General features: G+C 43.4%; 1 protein-coding gene across 5 annotated transcripts in view; it reads left to right on the top strand.

Moving 5' to 3' along the window:
• The window catches only part of tmcc1a (transmembrane and coiled-coil domain family 1a), a 38830-nt gene extending 19372 nt beyond the window's left edge, over positions 1 to 19458 (top strand). For 3 of the 5 annotated variants that reach the window (XM_047589322.1, XM_047589327.1, XM_047589351.1), the window contains 4 exons: positions 12889 to 13146; positions 13360 to 14045; positions 15622 to 15757; positions 17093 to 19458. In XM_047589322.1, the coding sequence (XP_047445278.1) occupies positions 12889 to 13146; positions 13360 to 14045; positions 15622 to 15757; positions 17093 to 17407 (1395 nt within the window). In that variant the 3' untranslated portion in view covers positions 17408 to 19458. Of the gene's footprint in view, positions 1 to 6548; positions 7209 to 11682; positions 11876 to 12888; positions 13147 to 13359; positions 14046 to 15621; positions 15758 to 17092 lie in introns of those variants that run through there. The other 2 variants (XM_047589335.1, XM_047589342.1) reach the window with 2 other exon arrangements.
• The last annotated feature ends 1247 nt before the right edge of the window (positions 19459 to 20705 follow it).

Below are 20705 nucleotides of genomic sequence, written 5' to 3' on the forward strand. Positions count from 1 at the left end.
TTCTCTCTGTTAATAACCGGAGCCATTTCTCTCATGTTCCTGTGTGTCAACCACTATCATAGTCATCTTTCATTTTCTCCATCCGTTTGAAAGTCTCCGTTCCCTATTGTAAAATTACTTGCTCACTGAAACAAATGTTATTTTTAAGCCGATTATGCAGTTAGTGGGAGGTGTTCCACGAATTAGCTTTTTGCCTGTCTGGCCATATCTGCTCTGCTTCCCCTTGACATAAACTCCCTTCCTCCCTATTCATAATATCAGCCCAAAGGTCATATGTGGGCCTTGATGTGATCGCCACATCAGAAAAGAATAATGTTAGATAAAGTGCTGCATGCCTGCTAGCAGGACAAGTGATAATACAAGAATGCAATAAAAACAAAGGGTCATTGACAGGAAACCTGTCAGGAAATGGGAGACCACCAGACAGAGCAGTAATGCAGTCACTCGTACAGCAGATGACACACATAGTTCAGGCTTGAGCTCCCCCTGGTGGATTGATAATTTAGTGGTTTGTCACATGAATCTATTCTGCAGTTGACAGTAGGTGATTATGATAGTTATTTATCATATTCTGTCACATGCTCTGTTTTCAGTTTTAATGGTTTGACCTGCGTCCATCCCAGCAACAGCAGAAAGTCATTTATCAATCCTTGCACTGGCATATTTTAATCAAATGTTGATATGGATTTAACATGACAGATGATGCGAGGCTTCGGTCATTAAGGAGAATGCAGACAGAGAAACGATGTTAAGGAGTCAAGAGAGCACGAAACGCAGAGGTGTAGCTAATACAATTCACTCTGCTCTGTGAGTACAAGATGAATAGAGTTGAATACGGTAATCAGTTACTGTCTGTGTCAGTGTGTTGTGAAAAAGCTTATTTTTTAAATAATGTGTGCATTTTCTGAATCACAAATATACAAAATTGAATGGAAATGACAATGTGGCCGCATACACAGTTTTGGAGTCAGTCCTTCTGCCACCATTAGTTTGTTAGATAATCTTAAACCCTAAGATGTTTGGACAATAGCTGCCCGACAATGATGAGAGTTTCCTATTAGCCAAATACCACTCCTCATTATCTGTCCTCCTGTTATAAAATCTGCTGCTTAGTGCCCTAATTCACACAGTGGAGTGAAACAATACCCAGACCATCTAATAAGTCTGTTTTTAAGGTTGGCATGGGATCAACAAAAGGTCACATTGTGCAGTGTGAGAAAAGTGAGAAGAAGCCAGACCAAATAATCGTCCAGGGCCAAGAATCTGGAACTGTTTGTTCTACATTCTTCATTTTCCTGCTTATGAATAGACTGGCAGTGTGTTTGGACTTACATGCTGCCCCATGGTGCTCCGAGTATTGTGCCGCATCCAGCCAGAATAACTCTGCAGTTTGGGCCAGTGCCCTTTCTGTTTTTATGTTGCATAACCAGGACGGGCCGAGAGTAAATAGACACTGGCCCAACAAATACCAGCAGACAAACAATGCGTCTCCCCACCTACCCGTTCTGTTTCCCTTTACATACACAAACCGCTCCACTTTACATACGCACTTTCAATCACCCATCAACTCAGTCTCTTGCATATCTCACACCATTACATGCACAGTCGCATATTTAATGGAAAAGAAAAAAAAAATGGCAAGATGGAGAAAGTTTGAGCCTGATACAACGACAATAGGTAGAAATACCACCAAAATCCACCACTCTGCATTTATCTGCTACAGTTTATTGTTGCTTATCTGTAATATACAGGATGCAGATATGGATATATCTGTAATGAGCTGGTATCAGACAGTATAACAGCTCCAATTTAACTGCCAGTAGTTTTCCAGTGTCTTCTCCAAACACTGTCAACATTCACAGCACATTCCCTGTTACTGGTTCAAACATTGAACTGTACCTCAGCAAAACCTCATAATGTACCCGCGTGTATGATCACTGACCTGTTTCCTTTATTAATACATTAGAAAAATATGTTTCAATTAAAGAGACAGGCAGTGAGGTATGTGGAAAATTACCAGGAAAGTGTTTTGTGTAACAGACAAACAAAAGTCTGATATCTAATTCTGGCAAACCTCTACGTCTCCGTGTCTTTCTACCTCCTAGATGCCACAAGCGAGACAATGTTTTTGCGATTTGGTCTGAAGCCACGTTTTACAGATAAAACACTTAATTGTTTAGTTTGCGCTCATCGTCACTTGTTTGTTTTTCCTCAGTGTCTGGCTCTTGAGGATGCCACGACCGGAGTTGGCCACTAAAATGTTTCACGCACTCTGACCTCACAATTCATAATGGCTTCTGTGTATAAAGTGCCCAGAAGTTTATGTAACTTTTAATAATTGATTATAGTGAAGCGCGGTCTAGGGACGTCTGGACAGCCAGAGTTGGAAATGGGGCCTCTCTTTATGGGTAAGGTATTGTTCTAAAAGGCCAGAGCCCCGAGTCATGGTTGTCTCCTCTTTTAGGCATGAATTACCATCAGGCCCAGCAAACAAAGCTCTCGCTCTTCTGCCTTTACATAACCTCTCACACCCACAAACCCTGCAACAGTGTAACCCATCTCAGTTCATAAGCACACAGACAAGGTAGTGGTATTAGAAATGATGTTTAAGTTAAATCTAAACTTAGATTCTTTGAAAAATTCCTTACTGCTAATTCGTTTTAGCTTTTATGTTGCTCTTACTCACTATATGGCTCTCTGTTTATCACACAGTTCAACCCTTAGTTACATCAGAACCAGTCCTTTCCTTGTCTCCTTTGGATTCATCCTGAACATTTTGGCTGTGTAGCATAGGCCTTGGCTTGAGTTCAGCACTGGGCTCTTTCCCCTGAATGACAATGAGCGTTATGTATTATTATGCCACTGTCCACTGGCTGAGGAAACATTTTCCTATGTCAGTCTCTACGCATCTGGTTTGTGCCCGTCAGCCAGAGTATTGTCCATTCAAAATGTACAGTACTAAAAAAAAAAAAAAAAGTTAATTTTTTTATTTATTTTTTTAGTCATATTTGACCCAAGTGAAGTAGCCATACCGTGTGCAGGCTCTGGATTGGCCACATACATCACCAGTTCAGCAGGTCGCGTCCCCTTGAAACATTTATAAAATGCAATTGTGTGAGAGAGAAAGAGATGTATTGTAATGTGGTGTGTTCCTCACATTGTGTCATTGTATTCGTTGTATTGTATTAAAGACACATCTGTCTTAAAATGAGAGGCAGCAGAAGCAGCTTTTTCTTTTTTTTTTTAACCGTTGATCGGTGTACTATTCCCTTACAGTGTATGACAGTGGGCTTCAACGTTTTTCAGGCCAAGGACCCCAAACTGATGGAGAGATTAAGTAGGAATCCCCTACCTACCTACTACATGTGTTCTATATTAATGTCAGCCTAGTGCTATTTATAAATATACATTATTATTATTGTTTTGCATCAAATATTAAGCTATCCTTTTACTAAAATATGTTAGATTAATGGTAATTTGTATTTAAAGAAAATTTGTGGGGGGAAAAAATGAAAAATGTCTAATCAAGCAAAGATTTAGCGACGCCCCCCTGCAGTACCTTGGTGGACCCCCTATGAGTTGATGACATCCCGGTTGAAGGCCGATGGTGTGTAACATCTCTACAACTTTGAGATGTGTCTGTCTGCAGATTTCTTCATTCTATCACGTAGAATAAAACTAAATGCATCTTGATAATATTTATTGACGCGTATCATATTGTCAATGATTGATTACGGTCTGATACGAATGAGGTGATAATTTAATTTAGATTCAGTTTAGTTTCTTATCGCGCCCTTTGAACTGATTTTTCTAGGAGGAGATCCTTTGGGTCCTTCGTGGGATTTAGGCCAGGACTCTGGGAAGAGTCTCCTGCCTAGTAACCTTTGGATCACTATCCTGCTAAAACATCTACTTCTGCTGCTTGGATAATTTGTAGATTGAAAAAGATCCATCCAGAAATAATCTCCAGAAGCTGCCCTAAATGTCAAGTTATTTAGCAAAAGTAGTTGCCATAATTAGCTGTCCTATTCTTTACCTCTAACCCTAACCTTTTGAACCTTTGAACATTTGAACTTGATCTCTCTCCTTGTGCACTGATAATATTTGATCCATATTTTATTGCTCTTTGAACTGAGTTGTATTATGTAATTCTGATTGATTTTTGAAGCTGCCTTTTTCTCCTTCGTTTTGATCGTAGTCCCAACCAACAGTTTGATCCAAGATGAACAGAGTAGCCTCTTTTTAAAAATAAATGACACTTGACCTTTCTCATGATTTATTGTATGTACTATCACCAATGTCATTTGTTTTGGGTATAGAATGTAAAGTCCTCTTCACATAGTTGCTCCTCGCAGGTGTAGGTCATCCTTTAAACAGCATTTCACACCAAGTTTGATGGTGCAAACTCCTCCAGATACATTTTTGATGCCCCTCAGATTTGAATGTTTTCTCAGGGTGCAACCTCATTTATTCAGTTAAGCAGAAATTATCTGCTTTTAAAATCGGTCTTTCTATTGTTTAAATTATTTTCTGTTACTCTCATTGAAATGTCTTACTCTATACATTTTTCAAACTATTTTAAACACATTTTTAAAGACGAGTCATGCTCCTGGATGTCAGGAAACATAAACGTCTTCCCATGTAGATGACACCGCAGCTGTTCCTTCTAGCCCCTAATTTTGACCAGCTAATGTGGCACTAATGAGGTAAAACTGTCCCGAGGCCGTCCCTATTTCTTTCTGTGCGTCAGTCACTTGTCAGGACAGGAGTGTACCCCCCGTCTGTGATTTTATCATTGCGGAGCCACCCTGTTATGTGGGAAATGTTATTAATGCTTCCAGAGAATGTGTGAAGAAGCTGACTCACCCTGCGAGCTGTAGAATTCCTGGACAAACTGGAGTTTCTGGTGACCGCATAACACACAGGGCTCTTTGACCTCAGGCTGAAATGACACTGAGAGCACGGGCGGGACATGTATCTAATTCATTCATGTCGGGAAGGAATCCGTGACTCTGAAGATCCTGTATCTGATTCCCCTAAATGACTAAGGATCGGCACCTGTTAGAAGATCTGCTGTACATTTATTTATGGTGCATGCAGGTCAGAGCCGTCTGTGTCAGCTGTTGTTGTTATGTTCAGCCATCGCTACATTAAAATACACTTTACTTTATTAGTACTTAAAGGGTCAACTTGTTAGGTTAGCTAGTGTCACTGAGCTAATGCTAACATTAGCTGGCTGATAGTTTACATTTCAAAGTGATGAAAACCTGTTGTTGCTGGTATTTATGTAAAGCCCACATGGCCCCCTATGATTTATATAGTTCATGTTTTGCAATCACTAAATAACATGCTCTAGTAAATTGCAGTTTTAAACCATCCAGTAGCAATTTAGAAGACCTTTGCATACAAATAGCTTGTAACAGAGCAATCAAAGTATCTGTTTGTCAGAATTAAAGTTGGGATACATTGTATGTGTCAGTGAAAAGTGTTGGAAATTCAGTGGCTTCGCTGATGTGCAGCTCTAGAATATCTGACTGTCTTTGACGGTGTAATGGCTGAGACTCGGCACACGTTGCCCTTTCTTTCAGAACACAGGTCAAACCTCCGCGTCACACTTCCATCTGAGCCACTTTTTCCCTAAGCAGCCTTTTCCCTAAATCTTACCCTCTCCCCTAGCTCCTCCCGCTCTCTCGTTAAAGCCTGTATTCATGCTCTATTCTCCCCCACTCTCTTGTCGGCTTCTGCACAGAAATCCTCAGTAGCCTTTACCCCCTCCACCCCTAACCTGCTTTACGTTTCCTCCCTAATTGGTTCGTACATCAATGATAAAAGGTATGACGACCATACCATTTATGATATTATCCATAAGTGCTGCTTTGTCAGTGGATATGTGCGCCACGAACAGACTCATAGGTTATAGTCACGCGTCTATGTATATGCAGTTGAGACTAGCAGCTTTGTAGTCATCATATGACTGTCTAATCTTTGTAATCTGGGTGTTTACTTACTGTTTTGCATCACCTCAACCCAGTCCTTTGTGTTTCTGTTATACAATACATGTAAAAAAAAACATACTATTGAGAGCACTGTTAAAGTTTTGTCTTATTGGTCAGCAGAAACATTTTATCCAACCCAGTTTGTTGGTGCGCACAGGCAGCGGAAGGTGATTCATTACAGCATGATCACTGAGGAAGCTGATTGGCCGCGACACTCAAACTGTGTGATAATTGAAAGGAGGGAGTGGAGGATTTTTCTCCCTTTCTTTCTGCATGAGCTAACCACTGTTTTGGTGCTGAGCTGGCCTAGAAACTCCAACAGAAGAAAAGCACCCCCCTCCCTTCACGAGGCTTTCTCACAACCCCTCTCTCCTTTGCTCCCTCTCTGGCTTCGTCTCCCTCTCAGTGACAGCTCCTGGTGGGCTCTTTTTTCCCTATCTGCTCCCTTGCTCCCCTCACATCCTCCCTCTGGGTCTCTGGCTCTCTCTCTCTCTCTCTCTTCACCCCTCTGAGTTTTTTTTTTTTTTTTTTTTTGCCGATGGACTCTTTGAACGCTTAACTTCACAGCAAACCTTCTTTTGCTCCCGCCTGCATCCAACCTGGCGAGTCTTCATACGATTAACCGCCTCTCATCTGTCTCCCCAAAACTCGATGGGCTCTTTGCTCCAGTGGATATTTCTTCCCCCGCTAATGTATGCTGTCAGTGGGAGTCATGCTTGGCAAAACACACATGCGTGTCCTCTGCATACGTCCTCCGACTCTGCGGAGCGTGCGTTCGCGCTGAAGCGTGGTCATGAGCTTTGAGGAGCGGCCGCTCCGTGAACCAGCGCCACGGCTGCTCTGCAGACTCTGCAGCTATCAGCGGTCATGGTTCACTGCTGGAAAGGACTGAGCACTCTATGGATTCTGGATATTCAATCAAGCCAGCTGTAATTCCAAAACGCCCCCGCTTCCTCGTTGTCAAGTGGAGCCTTTGACGGGTGGACTTTGAGTCGAGTGGACTTTGTTTGGGCGAAGCGTCCTGAATGATGAGTTCTGTGCCAGGGTCGCGCTCCTCTCCTTTCCCCTCACTCTGGTTGTTTCCTGAGAGACACACAAACAGAGAGGCCAAATAAAATTCCAGTTGCATCTGAACGCATGCGTCTCCTTGCCATGGAGGTCATCCTCAACTTGGTATCTGCTGACACCTCTCCACTTCCTTCCCCTGTCACCGTGAGTCTGTGTGTGTGTAGTCTCTGTGTTCATTTTTCTTTATTTACTGAAGTGACTGATTTGATTTGTTTCATTCATGTTTTAAACATGATATATTGAAGACTAGAACACATACTAGATTATGTACATAGTTCCTTTGAGACTTCTCAGCTGTTTGCGTGGTCGTTTTGTAACTTAATATGTTCTGTGTTGAAACTTTAAAGGTGTTTCAGAAGCTTGTGAAAGGGATTTTCTCTTGGAAGCCTTGTGTGATGGTAAACTCCTTTTAACAGACTTCCAGTCCACTGCTGATGTATGTTTCCGTGTTTTGCATGTGGAAACAAAGGGCTTTCCTCGCACCCTCTTCACTTGCTTGGGGAATGCGCTGGCAGCCATTGGCTATGCTTGTCCACCTATCTGCTGTGCACGATTAACGCAGCTCTGGGTGGTGTGCTAATTCATGAGTGCATGTATTGAGTAAACAGGCACTTCTCCAGCATCACATGGAGTTATGTAATCTTCCGTATCTAGTGAATGGGGTTTATTGTTTCCACATTGGAGCCCCTTAACGGAAACAAAAAGCGGATTTTCATTAAAAAAACACCCCTGTTGAGTCAATTTTAACACAACTTAGCTTAATTTGGGTGGGAACTGAAACCATGAGAAAAATAAACGTTTTTGGGGAGCAGGTATGTAACAGATTTGTCACATTTAAATAATGATTAAAGTTAAAATACCTGCAGCTACAACTGCACCTCCACCCCCCCCCCCCACCCCCCCCCCCACCCCACCACCACCACCACCACCAACCGTGCACGCTCCACAACTACACACTGTCAAGCACGAAATGATGAATTTAAAATGCCCTGGGATCTCTCAGTGCTGTCATGGTGTTGCTATAACAACTGTGTTCACTTTCTGATACCTAGACAGCAGGGTTAAAGATCAGATCAAATAATCAGGAGTGTGAAGTTCAGTCAGTCAGAGATGATTGGCTTTGATGCCGGGTGAGTAACGAAGTCAGGCAGATACAGGTGGTACAAATGGAGACGACACAGCTGTGTGTATTGCAAAAGGACTGTATGGAGGTGGACGGCTCCAACAATACATCCATGGAACTGTTCCTCATGTCCAAAATACCTTTCATCAAGGATATCAGAGTCTGTAGATAAGGGAAGTTGGAAAGGCAGCTAACCCAACTTACTAAGTGATGTGGGTTGAAGTAGTGGCTCTGCATCTTTTCCATACCTCAGTAAATGCTGTAATAGGAGAGGAGCGGAGCAGCAGCAACAGATTCTTAGAAAGAAACCTGAAGTTACAGTATCCTCGTATCGCTTGTGCATCTGGCATGTGAAACCGCCGCGTTGCATGTAACCCAAGCTGCCATCACAGGAAGCCCACAGCTACTCGGGAGAAACGCGAGGCCTGACAACCAACACTGTTTTCTTGCACTCACACATATGAACAGCAAAAACTTGACCTTGACAGCAGACGACGCAGACTGGGACTAAGATGGACTTTGTGTGTCAGAACAAAATGTTTATATCCAAAACAATCACGGCACAGCTTAATGCCCTCATGTTTACCTTAGATAGTGTATTTGAGAGCTTATAGAAGCTTAGACATCACATAAAATATGATAATTCTGTTTCATTTTGACACGTGGTGTAAAAACACACACACACATCTTTAAAGAAGAAGCCACCATCAGGGGAAGTACGGTTCAAATTCCTGTTGCATGACCTGGTCAGAGAGTAGATATCATCACTGTGTGACAAGAAGCTTAGATAGTTTCGTGTTTCCACTCTTTGTCTTACAGAAAATCTTGATGTTAACTAAACTTGAACTCACCCGGGTCATCTGAAAAGAAAAAAAAAAATGTCTTTGAGCAGAAGCAAGCAGGGCATGTTAAATGTAAAGAGTGGGCTAGAAAGAAAAAGGAACTCAAACATGTTTCATCCTAAAAAAAAAAAAAGAAAAAAAAGCAGAAAGGGGTCTTATGACAGCAGGAGTTCATTTTCTGCTCTGTGACCTACATTGAACAGACGTGAATTTGGGGCATATGTTTGCCCCGTGTGGCTGAGGGAGATTCAAATGGGGAAGTGCAAGATGCTTTTGTGAAATGTATCCAATTAAGTGTGATGCATAACTAACAAGGCCGGTAATGCTTTGGAAATGCCCGTATGTGGGAGATGTGTTTCGTGGGTCACAGCATTAGGTTTAGCTTGGCTTTTCCCAGGCCTCCGGTCGATCCAGGGTAAGTCAGGGGTGCCCTTTCATGGCTCTAACCAGCTTTACTTGGATCAGAGGCTGTTACATAAACCAGCTAGTAGACCACGATGTCTCTTCTAAGAGTGTGTGTGTGTGTGTGGACAGGAGCTCGTCCATGCAGACCCTCAGCCCCTAAATCGGCTTCCCTCATTAAGCTAACAAGACTCCAGTGAAGCAGAGCCTGTCGCTTCAGTGGCTCAGCGCATCAACATATTTGGTTATGTTAACTCTGGGAAATTAGCCTAATGCTTCAGCTCACAATCTTTAATTACACGCATGATTAGTCACTGAAAAACTCAACCGTTGTGAGATGATACTGTTCGTACGCACAACTCCAATTTGTCCGATATGTGCGACTCATCGTCTGCCTCAGATAGCTGAGGATGTAGCGGCGCTTTGGCTTTTCGTGGTAACTTAAGGTCGTAACTGTTCTATTATCTGCGTGTTGGGCTGTAAAAGTCAGGGTAAACCCTTGGAAACCACCAACATGGCAACTGTTTGTAATTCCCTCGCTTACATAAACGGAGACCTCTGCTGACAGTGAATTTTTTGATCAGTGACAGGGTGTTGATTTGGTGCCAGTGTCTACAGATCACTGGGTTGTCTTATCTCAGAGTGTAAACCTCTATCTGTTCTACGTTGCAGGGTACTCCAGTTCAAAGTGTTCTGCTGACTTGTCCTTTGTCCTCTTTATCTTTTGGGTGCACATTTGTGAAAAAAAAAAAAAAAAAAAAAGAATTGGGTCATTTGTAAGACGAGAGAATACTTAATGGCCTTCACATGTATGACATGGGCGAAGCTGGTACTACATTCATGCTTGCCCTCATAAAGTTATTTATACTGTTTTGTGTCTGTCTGAGAACAGGCCAGGTGGTTTTCTGAAACGTCACCACTGTCCCTGCACTTGCCCAGCGGGCTATTCTAGTTCTCTGATTCATTGGATCGCCTTGGCTGCCCGTCAAGAGCCTTTAATGATGATTAGACTTACTGTACACAACATCTGTTGGCTCAGTTGACACATGGATACGTGTTTCCTTCTGCATAATTCTGATATATTGCAGTCGATGCCGTCAACAAATTTTAAAAACAAATCACGCAAGAGGTTTAAATGAATTGCTTCCTGTTAGTTTTGACCAGCACTCACAGAGGAATGTGCCTTTGGATAAGTGTGTGTGTGTGTGTGTGTGTGTGTGTGTGTGTGTGTGTGTGTGTGTAATGGGATGTCTGACTGGTTTTTCTTGCCCTCTGGTGCTCCTCAGTGTTGTCTAGCAGAGAGGCAGGCAGACACAGAGACTGGGAGTTGATACAGTCTCGTGTTGCGGACCAGACTCGCAGGCTGCCGTCTGCCCTGCAGCCTTTCATTCAACTCATTTGTTGGACTTCACTTCATAACTGTCTGATCGCAAATAGTTGAAAGCATTTCTGTATTTTTTTAACACACTATTGCCAATATATTGTAAGCATCTAATAAGTCTCTGTTGTCTTTGTAGTACACATTTTTGCATATTCTAGCAATATAGAAATACTCAGATACAAGTAAAATAGCACAATTAATGTTAAAGTGCATGTGTATTAACAGCGATATCAAAGTGGAGAATACAGTATACTAAATGGAAAATGTAACTATAATAGTAATTTATGCATTTCATGTGTTGTATTTTGTGTTTGATCGTAGTGAAACTGATTTAACATCATATCACATATTTTTTTGTGAATTCTAAGACAAACAAACAAACAAAAATCCATTGTCAAATAAGGGCAGTGGAGTAAAAATAACATTCTCTGAATTGTTGTGGAGCACAAATATAAAGTGTACTATCAGTGAGGGATTAAGTGTTTAACCGCAAGGACCTCAGGTTTGTGCTCGAGTACACTACTTGAGTAAATGAGTGCTATTTACATATAATTGTTCTGCATTCAGAGTAGAATTGAAAGCACGGACTTCCTTGAACATGTCAACAGATTTAGCCAATAAAGTTGATTAATGTCCGCTATGAATCCATAAATATACAGTGAAATAACGCGGTTCCCGGTTTAGGATCTATTTCTATTCTCTGCGTTAAGTTGACTGACTGCTGCGGGACGTGCAGCTGACAGGATGATGTCATCCCTAAGCTCTGAGAATAGGGGTAAGGACGGGTGAGAGGGAGGGGGGAGGAATAGGGAGGATGGAATAGGGCGGAGCTCCCCGCATTACCCAGAGTTTCAGGTGCGTTTCAACTTTCACAACAAGCCGAGCGGGTTGGAGCGACGGGAGTGTTTCCGCGAAACTTCAAGCAACCGGCGCCGGTGTTTTACTGAGTAGGATTCTGCTGTTAAACTTTAACAAAAGTGTCAGGACAGATGAAAATACACGACTCGTCTTCACAGTGGGAAATATGCACTGGGAACAGTTTCTCCGTTTGACAAATGGAAAGGTGAGCCGAGCGCCGCTTTTTACGCTCATTTTGGTCGCGTTTATAAATTATGAATTACGCTGTTTTTGGTCATTTTTGTTTTCCCCTGTACTTTTTAATGATTGGTGGGAAAGCAGAACATTTAGTTATCAGGAGGTTTTATTCCTACCGGATGCGGTTAAGTTTGTGTTGCTGACTGTATTGTCTGTCATCAATTAGTCATGCTTCTTATAATACAGGTGAGCCTCCGGTGCTGTTTTTTTTTTTTTTTTTTTTTTCTTACGGTGTGGCCATAATATGAGTGGTGTATGCCAATTTGGATGAATAACCAGCACTGCCCCATTTTTGCGCACTTAGAGTGATGAGATGAATGTTTTTCCCCACAGTCCCTCCTCTAAGCCTGGCAGACTATGTTCAGTTTTTTATTCCCCTGAGGTGTTTGAGGAAATGAATCACATCTGCTGCTTGTGATTGGGGTGCTATAGGTTCATCACCATGTCGAGCACAGTTTAAAGAGAAGAAAAAAAAAACGGAAAACCCAAATTTAGCTGGTGTTTTCGATTTTAATTAAAAGGTGTTTTGTGGCCTACGAACAAAATCAGATCCATATATGAGACAAATATTATTGATCTGTGATATGATTGTAGGTGGAAATTTGTTTTCCAAGAAAAGGAAAAAAAAAGCAGAGATCAAGTTGATATTCTTTCCACGTTTAACCTAAGAAAAATAGATTTGGAGGCAGCTGTGGATTTACACCATGGATTTCTTTTCCCTCCACTTTCCTTTCTTTGGAAATCACTAAGAAAAAAAATACCTTGCATCTTCCTCTTTGCAGAAACTGACCCTGAGTTGCTTTTTGTATGAGTCAGTTTGCCTCCTCTCCAAGCGACCGTCTGGAAAGATGCTTTTTAACGTGTCAGCAAAATAACCGAAAATATGCAACTCACACTTTTTCTCCCTTGCCTTCCCTTATTTTTCTCCTCTTAACCTTTACCCTCTCCCGAACCTCCTCTCTGTCCTTTCCCCGTCTTCAGATTGACCGGCTGGAGGTGAGCGGGCTGGGTCAGACGCCGCTGGCTGTTTCGTGTGGGGCGGACGGCTCGTTTCCCGGGGGCGACGATGGCACCCCAGACCCTCAGCGCACCAAGCAGGCTATTTCCCAGCTGCAGCAGAAAATCCTTAAGCTCACGGAGCAGATTAAGATCGAGCAGACAGCCAGGGATGACAACGTCGCAGAATACCTCAAACTGGCCAACAATGCCGACAAACAGCAAAGCACACGCATCAAACAGGTAAACGGATGAAACGGAGTCCTCTGGGAAACTTTTAATGAATGTGATTTATTAAACAATTTCGCCCTGGGTGGCAATGACTTCAACAGGGTGTTACATTTTCATTATAATTAATTCATAAACTTGTTTGATCAGTTTGTCACTGATGACAGAGAAAAAGCTTATTAAATACAGTGAATTGGAATAATGGCATTTTTTTCTGTGACTCTCCAGGTTTTTGAGAAAAAGAACCAGAAGTCGGCGCAGACCATCCAGCAGCTGCAAAGGAAACTGGAGCACTACCACCGGAAGCTTCGGGAAGTGGAGCACAACGGTATCCCGCGGCAACCCAAGGATGTTCTGCGGGACATGCAGCAGGGCCTGAAGGATGTCGGAGCCAAAGTCACAGGCTTCAGCGAGGGCGTGGTGGACAGCGTCAAAGGAGGCCTGTCCAGCTTCTCGCAGGCCACCCACTCGGCCGCCGGCGCCGTCGTCTCCAAACCTCGGGAGATCGCCTCTCTTTTCCGCAACAAATTCGGCAGCGCTGACAACATCCCCTCGCTGAAAGACTCTCTGGACGACCCCTCCGTGGAAGAAGCTGTGACAAGCGGACGTTCTCTGGGCAGCGCTGGTCATCACCTCCAGTCTAGCCCCAAGTACGGCAGCGAGGACGACTGCTCCAGCGCCACATCAGGATCAGCAGGCGCCAACAGCACCACCGGCGCCCCCGGAGGTCCCCCCAGTTCTAAGGGCAATACGCTGGAGAGGAGCCAAAGCTCCAGCCTGGACATGCTGCTGCAGGAGGTGCAGGAGTTGAGGGAGGGCCAGGCAAGGCTAGAAGAGAACCTGGACGGATTGAAGAGCCACTACCAGAGAGACTACACAGTTGTTATGCAAGCACTGCAGGAGGAGCGCTTCAGGTACGGAGAGAAAAGAGAACATTCGAGAATGCTTTTTATCATGCGCATATTTGTGAATGTTTAAGAATGCGTTTGTGACACATTCTCAAAGCGTCTCTGGTAAACGCACACCAAAAAAAAAAAAAAAATCCCCAAAGATGTGTTGATGTATAATGAGGAAGAGAAGCTATATTTAGAAAGATTCTTCTGAGCACATACGGATTCGTTCATGTTGCTTTGCTATCTTGCGAAATTATCATGGGCAGCGCTTGCCCGACAATTTGTTCAAAAGACCTCTTTTTATCAAAACTAACACACAGCAGATAAAGGCAAAGCTTTGCCCTGCAGTTCATCTACACTAACATGTACAGCATATTTGCAAAACGGGTTTGTTTTACAGAAATTCAACAAACAAACTTTCCACTGTCACTTGTTTCTTTTCTCAATGCTGCATTAAAGGAAAAAAAAAAAAGTTTAAAATTTTAGTTTTGAGAGACAGTCGTTGACTTTTAAACTGGGAGGTCCACAAAAGTAACAGACACACCTGTACAGTCCACAGCTGTCTAAGTGCTAAGACCATCAGTGTTGTCTCAGCCCTTAGCCCAGCTCTGCATATAGACTCAGGTCTTGAAACGCACGCACACACACACACGCACACAGAACGTCCTGACAACACGGTCACATAGATAAGTGGAGATAAAAATGAACAGCTTGTGTTGTAAAAGAAACTTGAGCATTTTTCTTCCCAAAATGTCCAAGTCCAGAGCAGCCTGTGTTTGTCCTGAAAGACCAAAATAATTGCCAACAGTGAACCCTAAGGAGTTATTTTCAGCCTGCACACGGGGGAACGATCGTTCATAACTAACCATGCTGCTAAATGGCTCCTCAGGAATTGAATTCATCCCTAGAAAAACACGCACGGTTCACGGCGCTTTTGATAAATCAAATAATAAGAAGATGTTTACTCATTCCTGCTTCCCAAAATTGACTCGTTCGTGGTTTTTGCAGTCATCTAAAAGAGTAAATTGGGTTTTGAAAACTCTGGGAAAATAGCATTTTCCCTCTTCCCTATTTTCCGACATGCCTTACCCAATGTACTAGGACAAAGGGGACAAGTGGAGAATTAATAGCTCTTCCTTTCCTTGACCTCACAGCTGCTAGTATAGAGAATAGTAATAAATAAAAATAATATTATGGTGTTCCTTTGTGAGTGTTTTATAAGTATTTTATACTTTTAAATGTATATTTTACCCAACTGTTAAACAAACAAACATATACAGGAGCCGTTCATTCTTGTCCTATGTTGGCCGTCCAATTGTGTGGCCTCCCAAAATAAACAGCAGCATAGCACCCCTTCTTCCTCCTTGGCACCTCCATTGGTCAGTCTCCTACTGCTGCCTCTCTGATTGGCCGGCGGGATCAGCAGATGAGTAACATACCCTAATCTCGTCAGAACAAGTCATTTAGTTCAGTCAGGTGCCACGTGGTCAGATGTCTCCAGGGTCTGTTTCTGCTAATTCCTGCATGTGTTTCTTTTGTCTAAGCTAATTATGCCGCAGACTCTCACGTGTGTGTTTTTCCTGACTTGTGTGTTCAGGTGTGAGCGTCTGGAGGAACAGCTGAACGATCTGACAGAGCTTCACCAGAACGAGATCCTCAACCTCAAACAGGAGCTGGCCAGCATGGAGGAGAAGATCGCGTACCAGTCCTACGAGAGAGCCAGAGACATCCAGGTTTGTCTGCCAACACCATCGGCCACGTTCAAAATAAAACGACGCAGTCACGAACACGTTTTAGTAGTGTTTTGCAACATTTAGAAATGGCTGTCGGTTTCAAGTTTAGATTCTCAGATGTGGTCGATGAGGAGTACGCACCAAGCAGGACACTTCACACCAACGCCCTACAAAAACCCCTGGATCTATTTCTGCTGTTAGTCTAGTCCAGCTAATTTAGACTGAGAGGAGAAAAAAATAAAACACAAAGGTGGACAGATCAGTGAAAATGATGTCACAAAATAGGAAATGTAAAATGGGGATAACGATATGTCTTTATCCTAATTTCATAATAATTTAGTTTATAATAAGTTTATATATCCTCGCTTAAATATATGGATGATGTGGCTCCAGGGCGACTTTCAGATCCATCAAAAACACACACTGTTGACATGTCCTGTTTACTTAAGCTCTAAGTTAATGGTGATTCTTGACCCGACGTATCAGTCAATCATCATACTAATAAATAATGAAATTGTTCAAAATTTCACAAACGAGTAACATTTCAATCTCTCTTTTTATTTAATCAATATATTTAATTATTTCAAACTTAAATTTTTATTTACCGATACTAATACATTTTTATTTTGTCACTAATACTTCATCACTTGAACGTTGACTCTGAGTTACTGTGACAATGCTCGTGTTAAATGGCATTTCAGAAGGACTGACGATCATCCGCTTTATATTTAGAGCGTGACCATTTGCAAGTTCCACATTAGTCCTTGGGTTAGGTCAGCCCTGCGTTAAAATAGTGGAAGTAGCTGTGAAGTGTGGGCCTCTCTGTCTTCCTGCATAAAGCAGTAGTAAGTTTATACGGACTGGTCAGACAAGACGTGAGGGTGTTAAGTTAAACTGAAAGTCTGAGGTGGGCCCTATGTCAGTTAAAGGCCCTGTGTCACTGTGATGTTGACTGTGTAAACAGGAGGATGTACGAGGATCCAGTCTGACCATCAGCTCCTCTGTTTGTCCCAAACATGAGCATTTCCTTGTCCATGTCTCACATTACTCTGTCCTCTCCCGTCGTTTATAGCAAAAAAAATTACCCCTGGCTGCATTTCCTTTCTCTGACAGCAGGGGGCGGTAGAGCCTTATAATGAAACATTTTTACAATATGTGGCTGTAGCTTGTACACACCCAGACATTTCTATCGTCCTAGTAAAGAATACTAAACTATATTTCAGCACTATTCAGTACGTCAGTGTGTCGTGTGTTGTGGGTTTAGTTCTTGTAGAGCTATGAAGATGATGACTTGCTGAATTTTTTTTTTTTTTCTCTTCTGGGTGTCCTCTGCAGGAGGCGTTGGAGGCTTGTCAGACAAGGATCTCTAAGATGGAGCTCCAGCAGCAGCAGCAGCAGGTCGTCCAGTTGGAGGGTCTGGAAAACGCCACAGCCCGGACCCTCCTGGGAAAACTTATCAACGTGCTGCTGGCCCTCATGGCCGTCCTCCTGGTCTTTGTCTCCACCGTGGCCAACTGCGTGGTCCCCCTGATGAAGACGCGCTCCCGCTCCCTGTCCACCCTCCTCCTCATCCTCCTGCTGGCCTTCCTGTGGAGGAACTGGGACGCGCTCTCGGGGTACACGCACCGCGCCCTGCAGCCCCCGGGATGACCAGATCGAGAGTCGGTGCATTTTGCTTCGGTGACGCCGTGCGACGTCGCGGCGTGCGGGAGGTTTGGAGAGCGTGGCTGCCGTTAAGAAGGCTGCGTGGCCGTGCGCTGAAGCTTCGACCAGGCACGTTCAGACCCAACCTTGCTTTCGAGATGAAAAGGAGGAAACTGAGTGAAGTTGAGGACACTTGCATTTACGAAGGATGAGACTGTTTACATTTTTGAAAATGGACTATCGTGTTGTCTCACAGAATGCAGCATTTTACTGTTTTTATCTTTAGGGTTTAATCAATTATAATATTATTTCTAATAATATTATTTTTATTTTCAATGTTATTTTATTCAGTACCATGTAGCATTACGCTCCCCTGACACCACATGAAGGGGAGTTTAGTCAGGAAACTGGGCCGGCGCGTCGCCCCACAAGGCCCAGTCTAATTGTAGAGACGTGCAAATGTGAGAATGTGGTTGATTGCCTTTAGGAAGAGAACTCTTACCTAGCTGTGATTGGTAGATTTGAACCAAGGCTGAAAACCTTCCTGGGAGTTGCTCCTTTCTTGCTGTGATGAAATTTGTTCAGACGGAACACTTTGAATGACTGAACATGACTTTGGAGCGTCATGACTATGGACACTTTGTGCTTCCTTAGCATTACTAATAGCAAATATCACAAGCTTTTAATTATGTCGTTTTTTGTTTAGGTTAAACAAGACAAACTGTGTTAAAATGGGGAGATTGTGAATGACACACAAAGACTCTAGAGGTGAAAGCTATGGAGGGTTGCTTACCATAGAAAACAGCACAGAAACACTGAGAACATCTGGCTACTGTCAAGTATCTGCCATATTTGCAGCATGGATACATGTGGGCTGCATGTCGTCATTAAGAAAATTACTGAAGAACCCGTTTTGCTTTTAAAAGCAATGACAAAGAGCCGTTGTCCAAGTAAAATGAATTTGCCAGGATAATTGGCTCCCCTTACGCCATACTTGATGTGATCAGGTTAGGAAAGAGAGACCACTGGTGCTCATCCAGCTCTATCTCAGTTGGATCAGGAATGCTGCTGCTTCATATCTACAGTCCAAGTCGTCTCCACTGCCATGCCAGTCAGATGCACACTGCCTGTAAGTGATATTGTACTACTACTAACACATTCTTCCTGTGTATTATCTGTGAGGTCGTCCCTTTGTTTTCTACAAGCACTCTTTCTTAAGGTGTAATCACCCAGTGCCAAACTTTAATTAACCCCAGGGATGCCGGAGCACCCAAAGGGTCCAAGCTGAGGGGACAGAAAGAAGGACGAACGTTGCTCAGCATTTTTTTCCACATACGCCATGAATGTCTTGCCAGGTTGTCAAGGATGTGTCTTTCTTTCTTTTTTTTTTGGGAGATGTAACTTTTGCAAGGGAAAAGTTATTTGCAATCCGAACATGACTCGAGGTCAGTTACGTGTTCCTTCAGTGAGTACAGTTATTAACTGAGCAGCCTGACTATTTTCCATACTCTCTGTTTCTCATCTCGTCAAGGACACTACAAGATGACCTGGCGCATTTAATACCCCCACCCTGCATTTCATGCTGAGACGCTGATTTTCTCGCAGATAGCGCCGTCATTTGAACTGTACAGTCGCACTTTAGCACACTGCTAGATAGCATGTAGGTCAGGCTGGGGCTTCTTTAAGAGAGACTTCAAAGGTTGTCACTCTTCAGACAGTCGCCCTCAGTGGGATGAGGAGAGTTGACTCAGGTCAGGATCACTGTCATCATCGTCTAAAGATAAAAACCTCTCAAAGGAGCTTCTTTCTTGTCTCGTCTAAATGTCAGTGAACTTGGTTCCTCTCATGTCAAACATGCATTTAAGATGGTAGCAAGTAGATTTATTGATTTATTTAAATTCCACTATCACGGGTAAAGCAGCTGAGAGTGAGCCGACCTTTGACCTTAGCCTGTCCTTGCAGTAACACCTGTGATGTAGGGTTGTGTGCTAAACCACTCCAGTGCCTTCTGATGTCCTTTTCTAAGTGTGGAATAAATAAAGTGCATTCCTGACTAACTCATGCGCAGCCGCTGTTTCTTTAAATGGACTCTCTTGTATGGGGGGGCGTTCTCCTCGTCTTTGTCTTTTCAGGCCGTCTGCAGTTCCGTCCTTCAACCACTAGATGGGGATCTTTTACTTTGTACGTCCTTGATGCTTTCCCACAAGTTTGTGTGGAGGAGTCCAAACACAGAGAAGTGTCGCTCCTTATCAGGAAGGAAACAGGTTGGGTGGAAGGTCTGTTACTAACAAAAGTTAGAGTGGGGATAATATTTTCATTACAAACACGGGAGATTTCATGTCTATCTCATTTTACTCTGCTAAATTTCTCTCTCTCTCCCTCACACACACACGCACATCTTAATTACGTTGAATGTTTGATTGAGCAGCAGCAAACCGCAGCAGTCACGCCTCGCCGGTGACATGTGATGCTGACAGCTCTGACCCACAGGAGCCGTTTCCCTGCAGGACGCGCTGTATTCCTCCCCAAACCCCGCCGAGGTTCACGCGTACATGCGCGCTCACGGCGTCGACACTGCTGGCGGCTCAGACATTGTGGTGTGTGTGCACCATTGGCATTGCATAGGGGGGGAATAGGGGAGGGTCATTATGTTGCACTTTATCAGAGCTCTTTCCTCCTCTTTTTACCCCACCAGATTTGATGCGCATGGCTGTGCGCCAAGGTAAACACGGGGCGCACTTATCTGCCCTACTGAAAGCTGCAGCAAGTGGCGACGAGAGTAGAGAGTGAGTTTGTCCCCAGAGGAGTCCACAGTAAATAGGTTCGCGCGATTGCACACGATTTAGCATCAACTTTAATTATTGCATGTATTCGGAGATAACACTTCTCGGGCTCGCCTGCAAACTGATTTATGCAGTGTCTGGCACATTCGCTGTCGTTCCTCTACTAGGAATCATTCGTTTCTATTCGGAGACGCGAGCATATGCAAACACTTCATCCAGAGACAAAAAAATGCTAACCATATTCGTGCATTTTTAAGTGGGGGCGCATGTGTTGAGCCTGAATATTTATGAGGTAAAACGTGCAAGAAAGCTGTGTTGGAAATGTCAAAAACCGGAAAGGTGCGCTGATGTGCCCATCTGGTAGCACTTTCACGGTGCTTACCGTGCCGTATGTGCCCAAAACGGAACCCTCCGGATCTGCAGAACTAATCTGTGAGCCGAGGGACTGGGAGAGCACAGGAGGTGGGACGGTGACCCGACATTAACCCCAAAATGAGCGGAACCACACAAGGGGGGGAAGA

The sequence above is a fragment of the Mugil cephalus genome, chromosome 1, assembly GCF_022458985.1.
Source record: "Mugil cephalus isolate CIBA_MC_2020 chromosome 1, CIBA_Mcephalus_1.1, whole genome shotgun sequence".
NCBI classification, from domain to species: Eukaryota; Metazoa; Chordata; class Actinopteri; order Mugiliformes; family Mugilidae; genus Mugil; species Mugil cephalus.